This window comes from Phalaenopsis equestris, unplaced genomic scaffold (genome assembly GCF_001263595.1).
Source record: "Phalaenopsis equestris unplaced genomic scaffold, ASM126359v1 Scaffold000204, whole genome shotgun sequence".
NCBI classification, from domain to species: Eukaryota; Viridiplantae; Streptophyta; class Magnoliopsida; order Asparagales; family Orchidaceae; genus Phalaenopsis; species Phalaenopsis equestris.
In genome coordinates, this window is record NW_018164646.1 from 865,536 (window position 1) to 887,676 (window position 22,141).

Below are 22,141 nucleotides of genomic sequence, written 5' to 3' on the forward strand. Positions count from 1 at the left end.
AGTATATTATATATATATATATATTATAAAATTGTCTTTTCTTGTATGTGGAAATTTTGAAAAGAATGTATGTGAATGAAGCTTAAGTGTGTAGAGTGCAAACATGAAAAGCTTGAATGAAACCCCTTTCTAAGATCTATGAAGAACACCTTACCAGACAGAAAGTCTTTCAACCATTTACCCATGCAAATAATGGATTATATACTTATAAATTTATCAAAATAAAATTAGCATATAAGCTAAAGTTCTAATTCAATTAAATTTACTTAGATATTTACAGTAAAAGTGCCAAATTATGTTTTGTTTGTCTAATTCCTATAGATAAATAAAAAAAATATAATTTTGTATTTTATTCTAAATAGTTATATTTAACTGCTATGATGGGCATCAAAATTAGAGAAAAGTTACCACTTGGCTCCCTAAATCAATTCACTCCTCTTATAGGAAATCATATACCATCAATTGAAGAGTAAAAATGTGTTAAAAAGATTTTAAAATTAATGATAAATATGATCAAATGATTGGTTAGAGGAATGACAATTGATGGAATGAAGAAAACTAATATTACCTATGACAATTGATTTTATCTCATTTATCATTTAATTTAAAGTCTTATAAATATTTTTCACACCCCAATTGATGGTGTACATTTTCTTAGAAAAGATAATAGAATTAAATGCCCCAATAATACTTTTTCCCTTTGATCTTTTTGCCCATCACAACAATAGATTAAAGACTGCTAAAACTACAAAATGATAGCTTTTAAAGTTATTTTTATGGGATAATAATCATACCAATATTAATCTCTCACTTAAAATAATAAAATAAAGGTCTAAAACACAATATTTTGAGTTTTTCTTTTGGAACATAGAGTAGACAACATCACTAACACAAACAACATAAGATTTGCATAAAAGAAATGCGGAGAAATGAAAATTCTTACTCACCAAAGCAGGTTTAGAGGGAGATCACCATCCCTTGGGTGGTCGACCACCAGGCCTCGAGTTAATGGAGAATTCTTCATCCAAGGTTTCACATAATCAACTCATAATATTTCATTTCAGAGAAAAGAAGTGTTCAAATACAATGTTCAACACGTTTTCATCGAACATCTTCACTACCAAGGTAACTACCAAAGGGAGACAGAGAGGGAGTGGCCAGCCCCCACTTGAAACCTCCCAGACCACCTTGGCTAAAATTTTCTCTCCTTGCATTCACAAGTCAATGCCACATAAACTCACAGAAGCAGTTGTTGAATCCACATAAGTTCAATGTCACATAAACAAATAAGCCTCTAAAGTTTGATTGACGCAGGAAGCTTCATAATAATGATAACTTCTCACAACATCACTTGGGAAAATTAACATCAATGCCAAAAGATTGTTAAGTGATGTATAGAATGCTTGTCGATTATTTTTCTAACTATCTCATGCTAATGTTCTTCAAATTCTTCTGACAAATCCCCTAAATTTCGAGAATAAACAAACGTAAATTCTTTATTATTTTGTTGCCAAAATGAAACCTACCTAAATCTAAAAAATAAGCTATGTATTGACAATGGTGGAGGAATAGCAAGTAATACTAAAGCTGGAATTTCAAGAGAAAAATATAATTCTCTCGAATAATAATCTCATGAGTCTTTTTCAAACAGTCCACATCATAAAATAAATATTAAAATTTAGCATCCACGTGTCATTGTAGAACAGTGATTGATCTCTTTAATATTAGCAAATACTTCATTTTTATCTAAATGATGCAATAAGATTTATATACATATCCAGAAGATCCAGATATTATGAGATCAGTCTTTCCATTTCACTATCAAAGTTTTGAGAAAAAATAAGCTGAAATCTGAATAGGCTCGATGCCTTTTCGCTTTGCTTTCATTCCATTAAATAATAATCTTACAATCTATTTTAGGTACAAAATATTCTGTATAATCTATTTTAGGTAACTTAATAATACATATTCCTAATCTAAATATTTAGCTAAAAGGGAAATAAATCATAATAAAGATATTGAAAATAATTTAAATAAGGAAGCTCTTAATTATAAAAAACTCCTAATTTAGCTGTCTAATTTCCGTCTTTTTTATTGACATCCCCCCTCAAATTGATGCTGGCTTATTAGGAAACATCAGTTTGCCAACAAGAAACTAATAACACTATCGAGACCAAAAAATCCTCAAGCAGTGAGTGCCGAAGCCGAAGGTGCCGACGCCGAGAATGTCGAAGCCTCAGAGACAACTCCTGAACCATAACATGATTTGAGCATAGAAAAGCAAGAAATCCTTTATCATTGTCGTCCAGAAATTTGAATCATAGCCACAAGAAGGATCCGCTTCCAGTTACACGATCTAAATGCCACCGATCATTGGCCACAAATAGGATCCAGTTACACGATCCAGATGTTATCAAACACAGCCTACATGTAGGGTCATGTAGGATTTGTATCCTGATCCAAATGCTACTGATCATAGCCCACAAATAAGATCCAAATATACAACACAGATGCTATCGATCATAGCCTAAAAGTAGGATCCGCATCCTGATCCAAATGCTACCGATTCTTCCTGCGACGACGAGGACGATTTGTTCCCTGATCTTCACGCCAAAAGCGCTAAAGCTGGGTCTAGGAAGGAGCGTCGAAGCCTTCAATCCTTGGGTGAGACGAAGAAGCCAAAGTCGAAGCGGACGAAGCCAAAGCGGAAGAAGCAGTCGAAGATGTCGCAGAAGCAGCAATGACTAGTGAAGGCGATCCGAAGCGGACGAAGCGAATGAGATCGCAGATTGCAGATGAGACTTGAATCGCAGACGAGATAATAAATGGACAGAATCGAAGATCACAGCTGTAATCAAACGCGGGAGATGAAACCAGACGCGAGAAGGCAAAGGAGACGTAATCGAAGACTAGAATGTCCACAACTAAGTCAACGAAGGCAATTATTTCGCTCCAGAAAACGTTGTACGATCTCGAAGCAACGGGATCCTGTCGCCTGTTGAGGAGCCCAAGGGATCGAGGGTTTCGTATACGTAGCTTATGATCGTGCTCTCTTTCTCCATCTTTGGAACACGGTGGCCACGCACAAGCGACACAAGCGAGATCGAAAGAGATCGAAGGCGGGAGCCACTGCGGGTGGAGTTCAAACGAAGGAGATGATCTGTCGAGACTGGTCGAGTCGAAAAGAAAGACAAAGTAGAATGTAAACAACGCAGGCGAAGAAATCAAGCAAAAATCAAGGTTTTGAGAAAAATAGGTTGAATAATGAATATGCTCGATGTCTTCTCCCTTTGTTTTCATTCCATTAAATAATAATCTTACAATCTCTATTATGTACAAAATAAAGTGCATAATCTGTTTTAGGTAACTTATTAATAAATATTCTTAATCTAAATATTCAGCTAAAAGGGAAATAAATCATAATAAATATATTGGAAATAATTTAAATAAGGAAGCTCCTAATTATAGAAAACTCCTAATTTGGCTACCTAATTTCTGTCCTTTTTGATTGATATCCCTCCCACAAATTGATATTGACTGATCAGGAAGCATCAAGTTGCCAACAAGAAACTGATAACACTGTTAGGACAAAAAAATCCTCAAGTCGTGAGTGTCGAAGCCGAAGCTGCGGAAGCCGAGAAAGTCGAAGCCTCGGAAACAACTCCTGAACCATAACATGATTTGAGCAAAGAAAAGCAAGAAATCATTTATCATTTTTCATCAGAAATTTGAATCATAGCCACGAGAAGGATCCGCTTCCAGTTACACGATTCAGATGTTATCGATCGTAGCCTACAAATGCTACCGATCATAGCCCACAAATAGGAGCCAGTTACACGATCCAGATGCTATCGATCATAGCCTACAAGTAGGATTCATGTCCTGATCCAAATGCTACCGATCATATCCCGCAAATTATATCCAGTCACACGACCCAGATGCTATCGATCATAGCCTACAAGTAGGATCCACGTCCTGATCCAAATGCTACCGATCATAACCCAGAAATAGGATCCAGTTACACGATCCATATGCTATCGATCATAGCCTACAAGTAGGATCTGTGTCCTGATCCAAATGTTACCGATTAGCCCACAAATAGGATCCAGTTACACGACTCAGATGCTATCGATCATAACCTACAAGTACGATCCGCGTCATGATCCAATTGCTACTGATCATAGCCCACAAGTAGGATTCGCGTCCTGTTATACAATCCAAATGCTATTGATTCTTTTTGCGACGATGAGGACGATTTGTTCCTTGATCTTCACACCAAAAGTGTTGAAGCCGAGATGTCGAAGCCATGGGTCTAGGAAGGAGTGTCGAAGCCTTCAATCCTTGGGTGTGACGAAGAAGTCGAAGTCGAAGCGGACAAAGCCGAAGCGGAAGAAGCAGTCGAAGATGTCGCAGAAGCAATGATGGCTAGCGAAGGAGATCCAAAGCAGACGAAGCAAACGAAGTGAACGAGATCGCAAATTGCGGATGAGACTTTAATCACATACGAGATAACAAATGAACAGGATCGCAGATCGAAGATGTAATCAAACGCGGGAGACAGAATCAGATGTGGGAGATGGAAGAAGGCAAATCGAAAGCGGACGAATCAGTCACAGCGGACGAAAATCCTTAGATGGGCGAATCAAGACAAAGAAATAGTTCCTTCCTTCCCGTCCCGCAAGAAGACTGAAGGGAAGGGAATCTTGACGGTTCTCCAACGACTACCGGTGATTAGTGCAAAAATTTGGCTCTGATACAATGTCAAAATTTTGAGAAAAAATAGGCTGAAATCTGAATAGGCACGATGCCTTTTCCCTTTGCTTTCATTCCATTAAATAATAATCTTACAATCTATTTTAGGCACAAAATATTTTCTATAATCTATTTTAGGTAACTTAATAATAAATATTCTTAATCTAAATATTCAACTAAAAGAGAAATAAATCATAATAAAAATATTGGAAATAATTTAAATAAGAAAGCTCCTAATTATAGAAAGCTCCTAATTCCTAATTATAGAAAACTCCTAATTTAGCTGCCTAATTTCCATCCTTCCTGATTGACATTCACCAAAAACCCTCCTGAAACAATATTATAAATATAACAAAGCTGGGCAGACAAAACAAACTTGGAAGATACCTACATGTCTCATATATAATTTCTACATAGTATATTATTCTTTTAAAAAAAATGATTAACATTTTTTTAATTAGAAAAAAGATGTGCAAACAAAATAAAAAACTAAAATATTAATGATGCTTTGAATCACATCTAACATAAAATTGCACTCTTAGTTTATCAACAAAATCAAAAAATAATGATGCAATTTGAGCAAAACTAATAAACCAAACTGTAGAAATCCTCTTCCTCAAGGAAATTCCAAAACTGATACTTTAAACCATGATCTACAGAACAACAATTTCAAATTGCACTGTCAAAATGGGGGGAAAAAAAACTACTACAAATGAAAGCTGTCTGCAGAGTAAAATACAGTATTTATAAAGATTTTCAATCCAACAATATCAAAAAAAGAGTTAGCAGTGTCATATAAATTCAACTAAAATTAATTTTTTTATTAAAAACAGTACAAATATTAAAAATGAAAAAAAAAAGAGCTAAATGTGTCATTCGAGTTGGATCCATGAGAAATATTCGGCATTTAAGAAAAAAAGACATTAAAAAAACGTGCTTATTTGAGAGAATTCTCAATATCGATGACAAAGCGGTACTTGATATCCCTCTTAACAAGCCTGTCCAGTGCCTCATTGATGTATGTAATTGGAATTAATTCAATCTTTGGGTATATTTTATTGGCAGCACTGAACTCTAACATCTCTTTAATGTCTTTTGTACCACCCACCGCGCTCCCAGAAATACTCTTTGAGCCTACAAATGAGGATTTAAACATCTCACGCATCTTTGCACTAATTTCATAAAAATATACACATTTTTTTATTCATTTTATTGATTCATTTGGTATGAAAAATAGTTGTTTTATAAAAAAAAAAGAAAAGGGAAATACCAAAAATGAGGGATCCGGGAGGCATTCGAATTTCGCCGGGTGCACCAACCAGAACCAGGGTGCCTTCTGTCTTCAAAATAGACATGTAAGGCTCAAATGGGTGAGGCCCAGATGTTGTATCAATAATAAAGTCCAGGGAGTTAGACAGTGCCTACAAGAAAGACAAATAACCATTTTACACAAAAGAGTTGAGAACAGCTCTGACTGAAGGAGAGCAAAACTGAGTTATGAGCAGCTAGAGGCAGCATGACACATGCATGCTTGTTGTACCTACCCATTACACAACACTGTCCCATTCGTTGTGTGTGCTGCCAGATATTTCAAGCCTGCAATCATTGCTCATAGTCTTCTTAATGAATCTTCAAGCTTCTTATGGCAGCTCATGTCCCCTCTTAATCCCTCCTTTTGAGATCTCTCGTCAATCCCACATCAAGGCCTGAGTTTTTCACATGCTCCTCTATGCGTTGATTACACACTTGAGTGTTTTGTATGTCATTTTCTTTCGGCACATTCAAGGGCAGCAGTGCCCATGCCATCTCCTACCTCGATGCCCTGGATAATGCCCTGAATATCTCAATCTTGCTCTCATTTTCTAACTTGTGCTCAAAAAGTTATGTTGATCATGCTTCCTCTCTTCTCATGCCTCAAGATCATTCCTTGGTTTCCATGCCATCATCATCATCATCTACTCAAGTTGTTTTACTTGACGAGGTTATTCCATCGCCACCCCGTCAGTTATGGTGCTAAATGTTTCCCTTGCAATTTCAACTTCATGTCATTCAAGCACCAACAGATATTGTTTCTACCATTTGAAGTGCTTCCTGATCCTTTGCTGATGTTGTTGGGGAGCAAGAGCCTCTAGATCTCAACAGGCATCATCTATCCAGTTCCCATTATCTTATCATCAAGAATCAAATTCTCCTCAACAAAAACAGACTACCATGTTTTGGTTAAAACAACTCTTATTTCTACTAAGATTGAGGTTTCCAAGACTAGCAACTCCTTTCTTCCTTTCTGATATTTTTTTCATGACAAGCCTATAAAGTGATTTTTTAAAGAAAATGTTAAAATGTTAAAGAAGATTTTTTTTATTTCACTTTCGTCTACACTACTTCAGTCAGTTTGTTTTATATTTGGCAAGCGTTTACAAGTAAATGTGCCACCACTCAATTTTCTAGATCTTGTGTGGCTGGGGCTTTAGTTGGATGTTACTTTGCTTATAGATAGAGAGGCTTGCATTGGGCCCCTTTTATGGATCTTAATAGAAATGCTATATATGAAGGCATTCTTCTATATTACAATTATGACAGTTTTTCGGCACAGCTATTCTGATTGCTTCAAAATATACAAAGAACAAAAGAAATTATATATTATTGATCCAAACAATTAAGTTCATGGCAAGTATGCATATAACAAAATCTGCCATCACTCATGGTGGATGCAGTTCCACCTTCAAATAAACCATGCTCACAAAATTTGTACATCAATTGGTTCTAATGATTTCTTAATAAGAGAAACAAAAATAGAAAGGACAAAAATTGGCCTTGCTTATGGAGACATGTCGCATGCCCCAAAAGGGCAAGTCCTTGACCCAAGATACTCCATGGATTGAGAAAAGTAACTGATGTGTAGGGAGAGAATTGATGAGAGGTTCTTGAGAGTAGAACCAGCAGGCTTTGGATTGACCATTGTCCCTGAAGAGGGATTAAGAGGAATGACCAGCAGGAACCAACATTTTACTTGATTTGTCTTTATAACTTCTACAACTGTGTTGTGAGGGAGAAAATTCTCTATGAAAAAAAAAGTAAGGCATAATACAGAAAGAGTCCATCCTATTGCACATATCAAAGCCTGATAAGTGAGAAATAGGGTAGAAAAGGGCAAGGCATCCTCACTTCTTAAGAGTTCAAAATCAGCAATTGCTCAATTATCCTCTTAAAAGTCCTAGGCTATATACATATTTATACTGGAGGAAATCCAAATCATAATTGAAACAGAAATATTATTGCTGAAATTCAAATAGGTTACAACGACGACTATTCAAAACAGGAAATAAGAGACAACAAACATAAAAGAACATTCTAGGACGAAGGCGAAGGTGGTGGAAGGTGGCTGGATAGCAGGTTGGGAGCGGATGGGGAGATTGCTGTTTAAGGAAGGAGGGTATAAGTGAGGGATAGGAGCAGCAAGGCAGTAGGGGCTGAAAGCTGGTGGCTGTTTTGTGGTGACTGTAGCAGGGAGGGTTGCAGGGAAAGGCTGAAGGAATGAATTCCGGGGTGCAGCTGGGAAGAAGGGAAGGGCTGTGCGGCTGCTGAAGTAGAGGGATAGGATATTGAGGTGGTTGAAAGGTGGAGGGAGTGCTATGGTTAGGAAATAGGTGGCGGGGAAAGGGACTTACGGGAAGGGCAGCGGTAAGGGGCTGGGAGCAGTGTGATGGTTAAAAATAAGGAGGCTTGGAAGGGGGATTACGGGAAGGGCAGCAGCAAAGGAAGAGGGGGCAGGGGATATACGGGGACTGCAGGAGGCAGCGTCAGCTTAGCAATTGGGAGAGGAGAAGGCGCAGGAGTTAGGCGGCAGCAATAGAAGGGGGCAGGGAATGTATGGGGACTGCAGGAGGCAGAAAAGAAGCTGCCTTTGGGGGGGCTGGGTTTGAAGGGAAAGGAGCGGCTTGCGTGGTTGATGGTGTGCGGCAGGGCAAAGGATTTGGGGGCTGCAGATACAGCAGATCTGCTGTCCATGGGAGACTGCAGATAGTACGGCGGTGGAAGCAGCAGAAGGGAGGATGTGGAGAAGGGTGAACGTTGAAAATAACCACCACTTCAGAGCCAGATACAGCTGAAGCATCACTTATCCTCAGATGCAGCCCGATGCAGCCCTGGAAAGGGAAAAGATGATGCCGATGGCTGTCCACACAGAATCTGAAATCAGAATACGACAAAAACTAAACCATAAAAACACATATAAATAGAAGAGGGATGGGTGGAAACAGGAAGGAGGGAAAATTTCCGCCTAATGAAAAGAGGGAGGGAGGGGGCCACTTCAGCCTCCTCTCTCAACTAAACCGATCCAGGCCAAACTGGTTTAGCATTTGGAGGACAACCCTTGTGTCACATAATTAAGGAGGAAATAGAAGAATCATATAGGTTGCTGCAAGGTGTTATAATCTTCTAAAGGAAGCATAGATCCCTTTCATCTTCTGACAATGGATAATCATACAATGGACACATCATCCCCGAGCGGGTGCTTGACAAGATGTCTCGAAAAGCTCAGAAGGTTGTGTTAATTAGCTAGACCATCAATATTAGCCCTCTGAAATGTCAACGCCTGATACCAAGTTTGATAAAGCCCGTCTTTTCTGATGCCAACCCAAAAATGACACATACTCTCTACATGGAATCACCCATGCTAAAAGACAAAATGGATGGTAAAACCTTTTTAGGAGACTGACAAAATCCTAGCTACAGCCAATAGGAATCTTTTATTGCCTTTATAAATATGTATAGCCTACGAAAAGATGATGCCTCCACCTCTCGAATTCTTCCCCGTCTCTCATCGCTATGCTTTGACCAAGAAGAGATTAACTTTTCTTGTATTATACATAATTCCCTTTTTACAATGAATTACTACAGCATGAAGAAAGGCTCTAAAGCCTAAACACACATATTGGACGTCATCCTCCTCTTTTTCCATTACAAAGCGCATCTACCAATCCAGTGCATGGAACCTTTCATAGGTTCTCTCTCTAAGCATTAACTTTATCCCCCAAGATAAAGGCTCCTCTGTCTACCCTGCAAGTGCCATCCAATCCTCTAACAAGTCGTGTAGCACCTCCCCAACAGCAAACCAACTTTCTTCGTTCACATCACATCTTTGAAAGTTGAAGCATATAAGCCAAAGGTGAAACAGAAGGGCCTTTAATAAAGCATTAGTAGGAAAAGCAATAAATCAACCCAACAAGACAATTCAATTTGTCACTTGGGTGTTGTAACAATTGTCCACATATAATCTAAAGGCACACATCCCCAAAAAATGTACCTACTGATCATAGAAAGACAAGCTGATTTTAAATGGTATGAAATCTTCCAGTAGGTGTGACAAGGGGGGCAATCAGTTGTCAACAAACTTGCAATGAACAATTCTATCAAATCAAATTTCTTTGTCCAAAAAACTTTGTGATAACATTCTATATGCATATTCTAAAATAATGCTACTATCCTCATCCACCAAGGAGAATAATACACTTGGAGCACCAACATCCAAGAAGACTAGTGAAACTATTGGTCATAATAAGGTACGAAGCAACTATTACTAACTTGTTAGAGGCAAACCATTCAGCAAACAATATTTAAGCCAAAGAGAGGAAAGCGGGTTGCAACGTATACCTGCATTTGTTTCTCATCTGAAGATAGCACAAACTCATCTGCACCAAGGATTTCCAGGGCTTCATCTTTCTTGGATAAACTTGTACTAAAAACCACCACCTTCAAACCAAAAGCTTTTCCATACTTAACTGCCATATGACCAAGGCCACCGAGGCCAATGACTCCTAGAGACTTGCCGGATTGGTTCATATGATGGTGTATAATTGGAGCATACACAGTGATCCCTGCACAAAGCAAAGGTGCAGCCAATTCTGGAGGGTAACCATCAGGTATCTTGAAGCAGTATCTGCAGGATAGAAAAAAAATATTTTCAGCCAAAATGTTATGCCATTAATTATGAAGCATATCAGAAACTTTTATGACTAATCATTGCAAAGCATCAATAACTTATCAAAACAGTTCAATTATATGATAGAAAACATGTTAAAGATATAATCGCTAAGAAAATTGACATTTTTCAATAATGATAGCCAGAATCGTACATATCCATATTATTATTTTCCATTAGTAACGTTGGTTATCATCAAAATCTTTTAGTGATAGGACTAAAATTATCCGGCAAATATTTGTAGGGCGCCATTTTAGTAAAAATTACATAAAAGGTTTTATTTCGTCCCTGAACTCTTAAAATAAGAGTTAAAATAGCCATATCATTAAATATAATGGACATTGAATTTAAAGTTAATCGATGATAAAAAAAAAGAGAGTATTTTAAGAAATTACATATTGAAATTTTACAATATTTAATAAATGACCTTTTTTTTTCAAAATTGTGATATTTTATAGGTAATTTATCAATAATAATTCTTAAAATAAATAAATAAATATTCAATAATTTCATCATAGAGCATCTTAAAAAAAATTCAGAAATAAAAGGAACGTTGGCTAGATTAAAGAAAATATAAGAAATTCAGTTCCAAAAAAAATATAGGAAATTCAGTTCCATAAATTTAGATAAAGAAAATGTAAATTTCTAAAATACCATTAATCTAACAACCAACCGTTAAATTTATGTTTTATTTCCATTACTTTTAAAAGCGGGACTATTTTGGCTCATATTTTATGAGTTGAAGGGCTAGATTAAACTCCCTTTATATAATCTAGAACAAAAATGACTCCCCATAAATAGTTGTGCTACTACTTTGATCATTTTCTAACCTTCTAGTTAATCAACGCATCGTGGATATTCCTCCCTCAGTAAAATCAACAACTCTTCAGTCAAAACATGACCAGTTCTATGAAACCATATGCTGCAAATATTCATTCCTGGATGAATTTTGAACACGCGGAAAACCCAGGTTTGGCATATTTCTACGTATCTTCTAAATATAATTTTAGCCAACAGTACCAGGTGTTCTAAAATGTATGTTTTTGGTTCTTAACATCTAAAATCTGTTTTACAAATATGAAGACTCAAATATGTAATGTACCCACTTCAGTTTCATCCTTGCATCATGATTTCAAATGGATATTTTCATGAACATCATATTCAACCAGGAATAATAATAATAATAATAATAATAATAATAATAATAATAATAATAATAATAATAATAATAATAATAATAATAATAATAATAATAATAATAATAATAATAATAATAATAATAATAATAATAATAATAATAATAATAATAATAATAATAATAATAATAATAATAATAATAATAATAATAATAATAATAATAACAATATCTTCTAAAACTTCTATCGACACAAAGGAAAACTAAATGAGATAGAAGTGTAACCTGCCTTTGATTGACAACTATATAACTGGAATATCCACCTTTAGTAATTGAGCCATCTATGTCAATGCCATTGAATGTAAAAGTTATTCCTTTTGCACATTTGTTTTCTTTGTCAGAATTGCAATACTTGCACGTTTGACATGAATTAATATAAGCTCCAACACCAACTATATCTCCAATCTTGAAGTCCGTAACACCAGTGCTAATTGTAGTGACAACCCCAACAATCTCATGCCTGAGGCAAATCACCAAAAACCAACAACATACTTTTACATTAAATTGCAAAAATGTATTTTCAGAATTCGACAAATAAGATAAACAAGAAACTGCGCTGCCAAAGTTTATCACTTATTAACCTAAAATTTTTGGGTTACATTTATGCTGCTGATACTTAGGGTTTTTAAAATTCCTTGTATAATTCAGATTTACACGTTCATAAAGCCAACCAAAATAGCTGGGATAAAGAAGAAGATGATAATGACAGTTACAATTCTTTCAAAGTACAAAATTATGGGACCTTTTGCTACATTTATGTTCCTACTAAGTTCATGATTAGTTTCACAAACAGAATGCATGGCTTGTGGTGGTCACATTCAAGTATGATATATGTGAAAGCAGCCTAGCAAACAGAGCAACAAGCTTTGGGGCATTGGCATATGAATGTGGTAATAGTTTACAACATAAAGCAATGCAAGCAGGTGCAGCCGAAGTTTAAAATTGCACAACTAGCTACCGAGGCATTTTTTATCCGTGTGATGAGGCACAAGTCTCTAGACGTTTTAAAGAGCAAGACTAACAATAAAAAATTACGTAGAACAAAAAATATTATATTTAAATTTAAAATATGTAATAAGAAACAATATATTAACATTATAGCTTATTAATAAGTGAAAATGCACCAATTTTAATATCCTAATATGGTAAAAGAAATAAATTGTTTAAAGTAAAGAATGACACGTTAATATCCAAAGTCAAATTATTGTTAATGTTAAAATTTTTAATGTTATAAGTGCTTATGCCCCTCAAGTAGGTTTAGATATAGATTTTAAAGAAAAATTCTGGAATGACCTAGAAAACTTAATACAAATGATGGCTCTTGAAGAAACAATTTTTATATGAGGAAATTTAAATTGACACGTCGGTAGAGTGGTAGAAGATTTTAGAAATATTAATGGTGGCTATGATTTTGGTGAGATTATCAAAGAAGGTAGAGTCATATTAAATTTTACTTTAGTGTATGATTTTGTTATTGCTAATACTTTATTCAAGAAAAAAGATGAGCATATTATCACTTATAAGAATAGATCTAATAAAACATATTGTTTATTCCCTTATGAGAAGAAGAGATCGTCGGGAATGTAAAAATTGGAAGACCATTCTAAGTAAGGATTTAAATACTCAACATCGATTATTAATTTTGGATTTTAAGATGAAGAGTTGTAAAATAAAGAATACTAAGAATTATTGTTATAGAATTAGATGGAGCACCTAAAAGACATAAAATTATTTTTATGAGTAAACTTTGAGATTTTAAGATTTAGGATGTTCATAAAGAAACAAATTACATGTGAAACAAAATAACAAACACTATTAAACAAGTGACAAAGATATACTTTGAGAATTAAAAGGAAAGAAATTTTTAAATAAATATAGTTGATAGTAGAATAATAATGTGCAAGAAAAGATAAAACATAAGAAGTTATGTTATTAAAATTGATCTAAATGTAAAAACTTAGAGAACTGAGAAAATAACCCGTATGAAATCTTTGAGAACAACCTGTGACGCTAAAATTCTGTTTCTAATAATCTTTATAATATATTAGATAATAAAGAGGGTGAAAACTATATATAAACTAGCCCAGTAAAGAGAAAAAAAGGTAAAGATTTAACTCGAGTAAAATGTATTAAAGATGAAAATCAAAAAGAGTTTTTCTCAGAAAAAGAAATTCAACAAAGGTAAGTGAGTCATTTTGATAAACTTTTCAATGAAGTCTCTAAAATACTATCTACTTCAGTGATCTTAATATCGTAATAAAATGCTTCATTTTTATAGTCGTATTAGTAAAAAAAGAGGCTTTAAAAAAAACCAAGGGTGGAAAGCCTGTAGGACCTGATGATATCCCAATTGAAGTGTGTAAATATTTGGGAGATTGGAGAGTTTCTTGGCTTACTAAACTCTTTAATATTATTTTAAAAACTAAAATAATGCCTGAGTGGAGGAAGATTATTTTGGTCCTCATTTTTAACAATAAAGGTGATGCACAAGAGTGTACAAATTATAGAGAAATTAAGTTGATGTGTCATACTTTAAAATTATGGGAGAGGGTAACTGAACATAGGTTAAGACGTATTACAAAGATTTCTCGATTTCTTAAGACATGAAAGAAAAATTTCTCTCAATCAGTTTGGATTGGTCTACTATGGAAGCTATAAGCTATACTTTTATTGAGAGGTTTAATGAAGAAGTACAAAGAGAATAAGGAAGATCTACATATGATTTTTATTGATTTAGAAAAAAGTTTATGATAAGGTTCCAAGAGATATCCTTTGAATAATTCTAGAGAAGAAAGATGTTGATATGACTTACATTCAAGTCATAAGATATGTATACTAGAGTTGTTACTTGTGTTTGAACAGAAGGAGGATTTACCAAATATTTTTATATTTCAATTGGATTACATAGCTCTAAGCTCATATCCTTTTGCTTTAGTTATGGATGCTCTTACTGGACATTTATAGGAAGATGTACCTTGGTGTTTGCTTTTCACTGATGATATCCGTCTTGTGAATAAGACTAGAGAAAAAACTCAGAAAAAACTTGAATTATGGAGGTCTACATTGCAGTCTAAAAGCCTTCGTTTGAGTAGAACTAGTGATAAAGTTGTAACTATGGGTGATCGAATTATTAAAAGGTGAGAATGCTTTAGCTATCTTGGGTCTATTGTTCAAAGTGATGGTGCAATAGAAGATGATGTTATTAGTAGAATTCAAGATTGTTGGTTAAATTAGAGGAATGTCTCGGGCTTATTGTGTGATAGAAAAGTACCGCTTAGACTGAAAGGAAAATTTTATAAGATGGTGATGAAACATGCAATGCTTTATGACACTGAATGTTGGCCTTTAAAAGAGAAGCATAAAACTAAGTTAAGTGTTGTCGAGATGAGAATGCTTAAGTTGATGAGTGGCTTCACACATAAAGATAAAATGAGAAATGAATATATCTGTGATAGGGTTCGTGTAGCTCCAGTGGCAGAAAAAATTAGAGAGATTCGTCTTAGATAATTTGGTCACATTAAGCCTCGACCATCTGATGAACCTGTTAGGAGAGGTTAGGAGAGTGGATTTTTTAGATTCAACTTATGTCAAGAAAGACAAAGGAAGACCTAAAAAGAATTCATGATATTGTATAAAAAATGATCTTAATTTATTAGAATTAAATTAAAATATGACAATCAATATAACGCAATGGAGAAAAATGATTTTTGTAGCTGACACCACTTAATGGGATAAATGCTTGTTATTGTTGTATCCAATGTCAAATTATAAAATAAGAAGAGTTATACAAGCATCTGTATAAAACATAATAACATAGTAATTCAAAATAAGTTCGATATAATTAGTTTCTCCCACACTTTGTTTTCATACATCAAAGTAAGAACATAATAAGCCTCTAAAATTAATTTTTTAAATTTAAAAGCTCACACCTTTATAAGAATTATCAGCACAACAATTTACTTTCTCCCTCATCTCATCCTTATGATATAATTTTCTCATTCTCTTTATATTAAAGGTCAATCATTTTCCTCTAATTTATTGAATAATTAATACAAATATTTATTAGATTTTAAAACAAATGAGTATGCTGATAGCAACAACTTCAATTACATTCTTAGTTGCATATTATATGGATAAGTGAGAAATTTTATTAGAATTATTTTACTTATTTTAACAAAATCCTAAATCTAATTGCATACATTTCCTCAAAACTAAGGCAAGGCACACCTCGGGGTGGGTCTCATATTATGTGAGACAAAAATCTCATCTAATACCCAATAAGACGCAAGCTTAATTGCAAATTTTTTTAAAAAAATTGAGACAAGCCTCAAGGCGAGTCTCAATAATTTTAAACAAGGCGTGCAACAATAGCCACACATAACGGTTGACACACAAGTGGCATGACAGTACACAGTGTATGTGTCAAAGGTGCAAGTAATGATGCCCTGTGGTGATGCAACACCACAACTAAGTCTAAAATTCATTTTTCAAAACTTATTCAAATTTAATTTATTTGTTTTATTCAATGCATAACTTGTTTATGATGCAATTAGTTGATTCAAAAATAAATGTTGTGTTTCCAAATTTTATTTAAAAGTATTTATTTGAAATGTTATTGGGTAAAAATTATGAGCACAGTGGAATTATCATGATGCATTTGGACAATTTCATATTTTCGATAAAATTAATAAATAAAACTAATTATGTGTAAATAATTATATGTTCTGCATTTCTATAATAATAATAATGGACTCTTAAGACTATGATAGTGTTGTTCAGAATTGAACCTTATTTTAGATTCCTATTGATAAAAAAGGAATATCGAAGAAGTCTACAGGCTTATCTGTAAAACATTGAAATGCCCTATTTAAGCCCATGTTATGAATATATGATAAAGGTTTTTTCAATAATTCTTTCTTTATGGTATGAGAGCCTAGCCCTTAAAGTCATCGCATTGGTGTTGCTCCTCGGAATCAACGTGCATCGTTGGTGCTACTCGATCAAGCATGTGGAGACGATGAACTACGATCTTCCTTTTGCTTTGTCATTGTGAAACAATCACGATTAGAGATTGTTGCGCGAGCGGCGAAGGGATCGTGGTGTCAACCTTGGCAATAGACTCGCGATTAGAGCTAACTGGAAAGGTGATCACAAGTTGCGATAAGAGTTAAATGGGAAGGCGATTGTGATGGATGCTTGCAATACACGTGCGATTGCAGTGACCCCGGAAGTACAAGGCACGCTTGAACGTGCCCTAGGACCAAACAAACGATGACTCGGTTGTTAAATCGTGGAAGAATGTTTCGAGTGGCTCAGTGTAGGGCAGGGTGAAGTGAATGTAAAACCAGAGTAGTGGAGGAGAGAGCTTTGGTTCTACATGCATGAGAGGACGATGAAGACTGGGGAATATTTAAATTGATAATGTCAGAAGACAGAGATAGCGTGGGAGGTAAAGGTTTGGAGCTCCTGGAAAAGAAAGATTTTAAAATTCTGAAGGTCTTGGTCGAGCTTATAAAGGAAGCTTGCATCTCTACGAAGCTGCCACTTCAATAAGTGCCCCTTCACAAGTGAAGTTATGTCTCTCTCCTATGAATCTGAAACTTGATGGACAAATCACATATTTGAGTTGGTCACATTGAATCGAGATTGTTCTGATAGGGAAGAGACTAGAAGGATATCTGATAGGGGTCGGACAAAATAGTGAAAATGCTGAGAGGGATGAGTGGGAGACCACACATGCCTTGCTTTACACATAGTCACTCAACTTGATGGTTCCATCAATTGCATCATTTGTAGATGACATTCAAAAGTTGAGCGACATATGGGTGAATCGAAGAAGATTTACGTTGAAATTGAGAATCACATGAGAGAGTGTTACAGATTCAGCGTGAGATAGAGACAGTGGTTGAAGGTGATAGATCGATTCAGGAGTACTTCATAGAATTGGAGCGGTTGTGAGCATATCTTGATCACTTCTCACTAATGTCGAGTTGTGGTGACCCAGAGTGCACGAAAGTGGAATTTTTATATAGACGAGGACTATGCAGTTTCTAGCCCATCTGAATCCGACTTTTGATCAGAGGAGATCTGTCCTCCTAGCTCAAGCGACCATCCCTTCATTGGATGGGGCCATTGCTGCCATGATACAGTAGGAGAGTCACATGAAGCTAAACTCTAAGCCGAGTGGACTTCCGGGTATGCGATCAGCTTTGGCTGTCGTGAGCTCAAGTATGATAAGTATCCAGGATGGGACTCGCAAATGCTACAATTATGGTAAAGTTGGGCATCTGAGCAAGACCTGTCCTAGACCAACTAAGAAGAGAAAGACAAGTCGATGTGAACAAGGTGGAGGTTGTGATCGTGGCAGTGGCGGTCGAAAAAGTACAAAAGAGATATGCTGGGCAAATTTGATGGTAGTAGAGAAGGGAGAGACAAGTGTGGTTTTTACGAATGAAGATCATGAGTGTCTAGAGTTGTTGAAAAGAAAACAGAAAGCAACATGAGATGGGGCTGAGGAGACTTCCAACTAGTCGTCATCAAAAAGTAACATTGTCACTTATGTTCACTCCGACAAATGTATTTATGATACACATGCTCTTGCCTCTATTTCCAGCAAAGGATCATCATGAATAGTAGATTCTGGTGCATTTTGACATGCGACAGATATTAATAGAGTTTTGTTCATACTCCTCAGTACTAAAAAATATCCAAACTTCTGATAGTACAACACAACCTGTAGTTGATAAAGGTATAGTGAGAGGTACCAATTATATGACTTTGTACAATATTTTACATGCTCCATTTTTTTCAATGAACTTTATATCCACTAGTGTAATTATTCTCCAACTTAAATGCGTTGTTTGTTTTGATATTCCTAATGTGATCTTCCAAAATAAAGGGATGGGTCGGACACTCGGTAGTAGAACGTGGCATGTGAATTATGGTACTTGGACCGGAGGAGGATAGACTCAGCTTTGACATCCATGATAAAGAGTGTTGGAGTAGGAGAATTTGAGAGGAGTGTGGAGGATATGTTGCTCCTACATCACAGATGTATGAGATACTCTTGTTTTAGTTTATTGAGTCAGTTGTATTATTCGTTATATGAAATGACAAATAATCAAAAGCATGTTTATGATAGTTTGGCAAGCTTACTAAAGCATTTATATCAACTCTGGGAATAGGAGTTCTGGTATTTTGGACTACATTCTGAAGTTTGGGTACCTTGTTCAACAAGTTCTATTAATGGTTATCGATATTTTGTGACCATTATTAATTTTTTTCTCGTGTTAGTTGATTATATTTGATAAAAAATAAGGATGATGTGTTTTTTTTCTTTAAATTTTTCCACAAGGCAATCCGGACTCGAGAAGATATTGAGTTCTAATAATTACAAAGTATACTTACAAAGCATTTGGAGAATACTTGTCAGCCCAAGAGATACAACATTAAAACACGTGTCCATACACATCGACACAAAATGGAATAGCAAAAAGAATAAACATTTTCTATAAGTAGCCCGAAGCATGATGATTTCAATGAATATCCCAAAATACTTATAGGGGCAAACAGGTTTGACAGCTACTCAATTGATCAAAAGGATGTCCTCCAGGGTGTTTGATTGAAAATTTATTTTTCATATGTCAAAAGAAGATGATAGCGGGATCCTCCCATTGAAGGTGTTTGAATGTATATAGTTTGTGAAGGATAACAGATAATCAGTAGAGATGATATATCCTAAAGCTGTGAAATGTTTGTTTGTTGGTTATTGTGCTACCCAGAAGGGATATGTTTGCTAGAGCTCAATAGAAAAGAGACTGTTTGTGGGCATGAATGTCTCATTTAGAGAATTTGAACCGTACTACACCAAGGAGATGACCTCAACCTTCGGTAACTTGCTAGATATTGGAGATATGAGGCAAAGAGGGTGAGTAGCATTGATGAGAGAGAGGTATATGTGGGAGCAATATCTTGTTTTGTGATGTGGGATGAATTGAGGAAATGGAAAATAAGGAAATTGAATCCAAAGGTGGTGAGATTCAAACTAAAGTTGAGCTAAGGGTGTATATACAGAGAAGGAAGCAAAATGAACGATGTCTGCAGTACCACTTATGTCAACTAGCCCTTTGTCTCGGTCTTCCCCAACTTTTAAGACACTTGCATCATCCACCTTCGACTCAAAACTCTCAGGTGATATGATTCCTCATCCAACTTCTCCTAACCCCCCAACTTTAAGGAGGACCTTTCATAGTAATGCGGGACATCCTCCAATCATTTTGGGAGAGAACATAACATTGCAAACTTTATTTCCCCTCTAAGCATCATCAGACGTGCGATAAGACACAGAAGGATGCAGAAAAACAACCATATTACTATAAACAAAAGAGGGTTTGTTGATTACCATGGAGTGCCACTAAGTAGAAAAAAGCTTGTTAATGGGAACTGGATGAAAAGATGTGCTCGAAAAGTGTTCATATCAAGTCAAATTAAAATTTGAAGGAATGTTGCATCTACATGCCGTGTTTCACTTTTACGACTTGAAAATTCTCTGGACATGATCATGAATAATACTTCTTAGCTTTTTTTTACTTCGATGGAAATTTGTATGGAAATAATATTTTAATAGATACTTTTGTAAGATTAGTTTTGTATAAAATATCTATTTCTACTTTTTCCTCTGATTGCATATATATATGTATATATGTATATAGATGAAAATATTGATCAAATCAAATGCCACAGCCACATTAGACTATGTCATATTGGTCAGGAGAGAATAAGTAGATTGGTAAGAGATGGCTTGTTGAAGCTGCTCGCTAAGGTCAATCTCCCTGCATGTGAGCATGCCAACCAAGTAAAGCATTCAGAAAAAGCTATAAGTGTTAAGAAAGGCTAAAGAATATATATATATATAGTGCAGCAAGCCTTGACCTGTTGGTGGCGTGGTGCTTGATCCCACCGTGGCGTGGGGGCTTTGGAATTTTAGGCACGTGGCGCTGGCTCTCATCATGGAGCCAAAAAACGGATGAAAAATCGATATTTGGGCCTATGTCAGATATCGATTTCCATTTTAAAAAATTATTTAAAAAATTATATATATATATATACACACACACACACAATGTCGGCCGCGATCAAGAGCATCTCTGCTAGGGTTCGCATTTAATCATCTCTCCTTCACTCACACAGTTTCGTCGACTCACTTCATCCCGAAGTTACTGCCTCTCTTCGACGTCGACGACTCGTCTGTAATTGCTTCTGTTGCAGCTCACGTCTGCGTCGGCGTCTGCATCTACGTCGCTCCTCTGCTTCGACCCTACGCCTCTCCCTACCTGACAACTTCACTCTTCTGTTTCTGTTGCAGCTCGCGTCTGCGTCGGCGGCCTGTTTCGACGCTGCGCCTTTGCCTGCGCCTCTCTGCCTGCGCCTCTCCCTAGCCGACAACAACGCTAACAAAGCTCTGATGGCGCTCCCTTCTTTTTTGATTGAACTTGACAAAGTCTCATTTGCCAACGTGGTAGGTAACCCTCAGGTGGAGTCGGCGGTTGTCTTCTCCTCAAGCTATAAGTATTGTCGTGATGGTACAGGTGATTGCCCTTTTGTTAAAAAGGGAAGCAGGAAAAGTGAGAAAACAACAATCTTTTTGTTTGATTTAAAAATTTCTGCCATGATGGAGAAATTCAAGTTTTCTCTTATTGGAAAATTTAAGTGGGGGCACCCACCTATGGAAGTTATCAGAAAGAGTGGTGATGATCTTAAACTAGTAGGCAAAACTAGTAGGCAAGTGGAAAGTGAGACTCATGGACGTGAGACATGTGTTGATTCAACTAACCGTTGCTGAAGACTACACCCGAATTTTCTCCAAGAAATATCTTAATATTGCAGGCAAGTCAATGAAGTTACTCGAGTGGTCTCCTGATTTTGACCCAAATCATGAAACTCTTATTGTACCAGTATGGTTTAGTCTATCTGGTCTCTGTTGACCTCATTTTTGTGAGGTCTTCTCTTCTCCTCCATAGGAGCCTAGGATCTAGCTCTAGGAGTTCCTACTGACCGTCCTAGAAAACTAGAATTGAGACTCACCTTTTTAGAAATTCTAACCACTTCCTATTTTCCTTTGATGTTTAGTATCTTTGGCACAAGACCATCGTCTTACGAAAGAGCGGCTATGGGCTATTTTGTGAAGACTCAGGGGAAAAGATCCCAACAGGGCC

The 22,141-nt window shown here is 35.9% G+C and overlaps 1 protein-coding gene across 2 annotated transcripts in view; it reads right to left on the minus strand.

Moving 5' to 3' along the window:
* The window catches only part of LOC110023003 (probable cinnamyl alcohol dehydrogenase 1), an 85,144-nt gene that overhangs the window by 48,876 nt on the left and 14,127 nt on the right, over positions 1–22,141 (minus strand). Inside the window, exons 4-7 of one of the 2 annotated variants that reach the window (XM_020722192.1) lie at positions 12,157–12,387; positions 10,405–10,690; positions 6,023–6,173; positions 5,553–5,886 (exon numbers count right to left, since the gene is read on the minus strand). The exons of the other annotated variant lie outside the window; for it this stretch is intronic. Of the exons in view, the coding sequence (XP_020577851.1) occupies positions 5,690–5,886; positions 6,023–6,173; positions 10,405–10,690; positions 12,157–12,387 (865 nt within the window). The 3' untranslated portion in view covers positions 5,553–5,689. Of the gene's footprint in view, positions 1–5,552; positions 5,887–6,022; positions 6,174–10,404; positions 10,691–12,156; positions 12,388–22,141 lie in introns of those variants that run through there. 2 annotated transcript variants of the gene reach the window in all.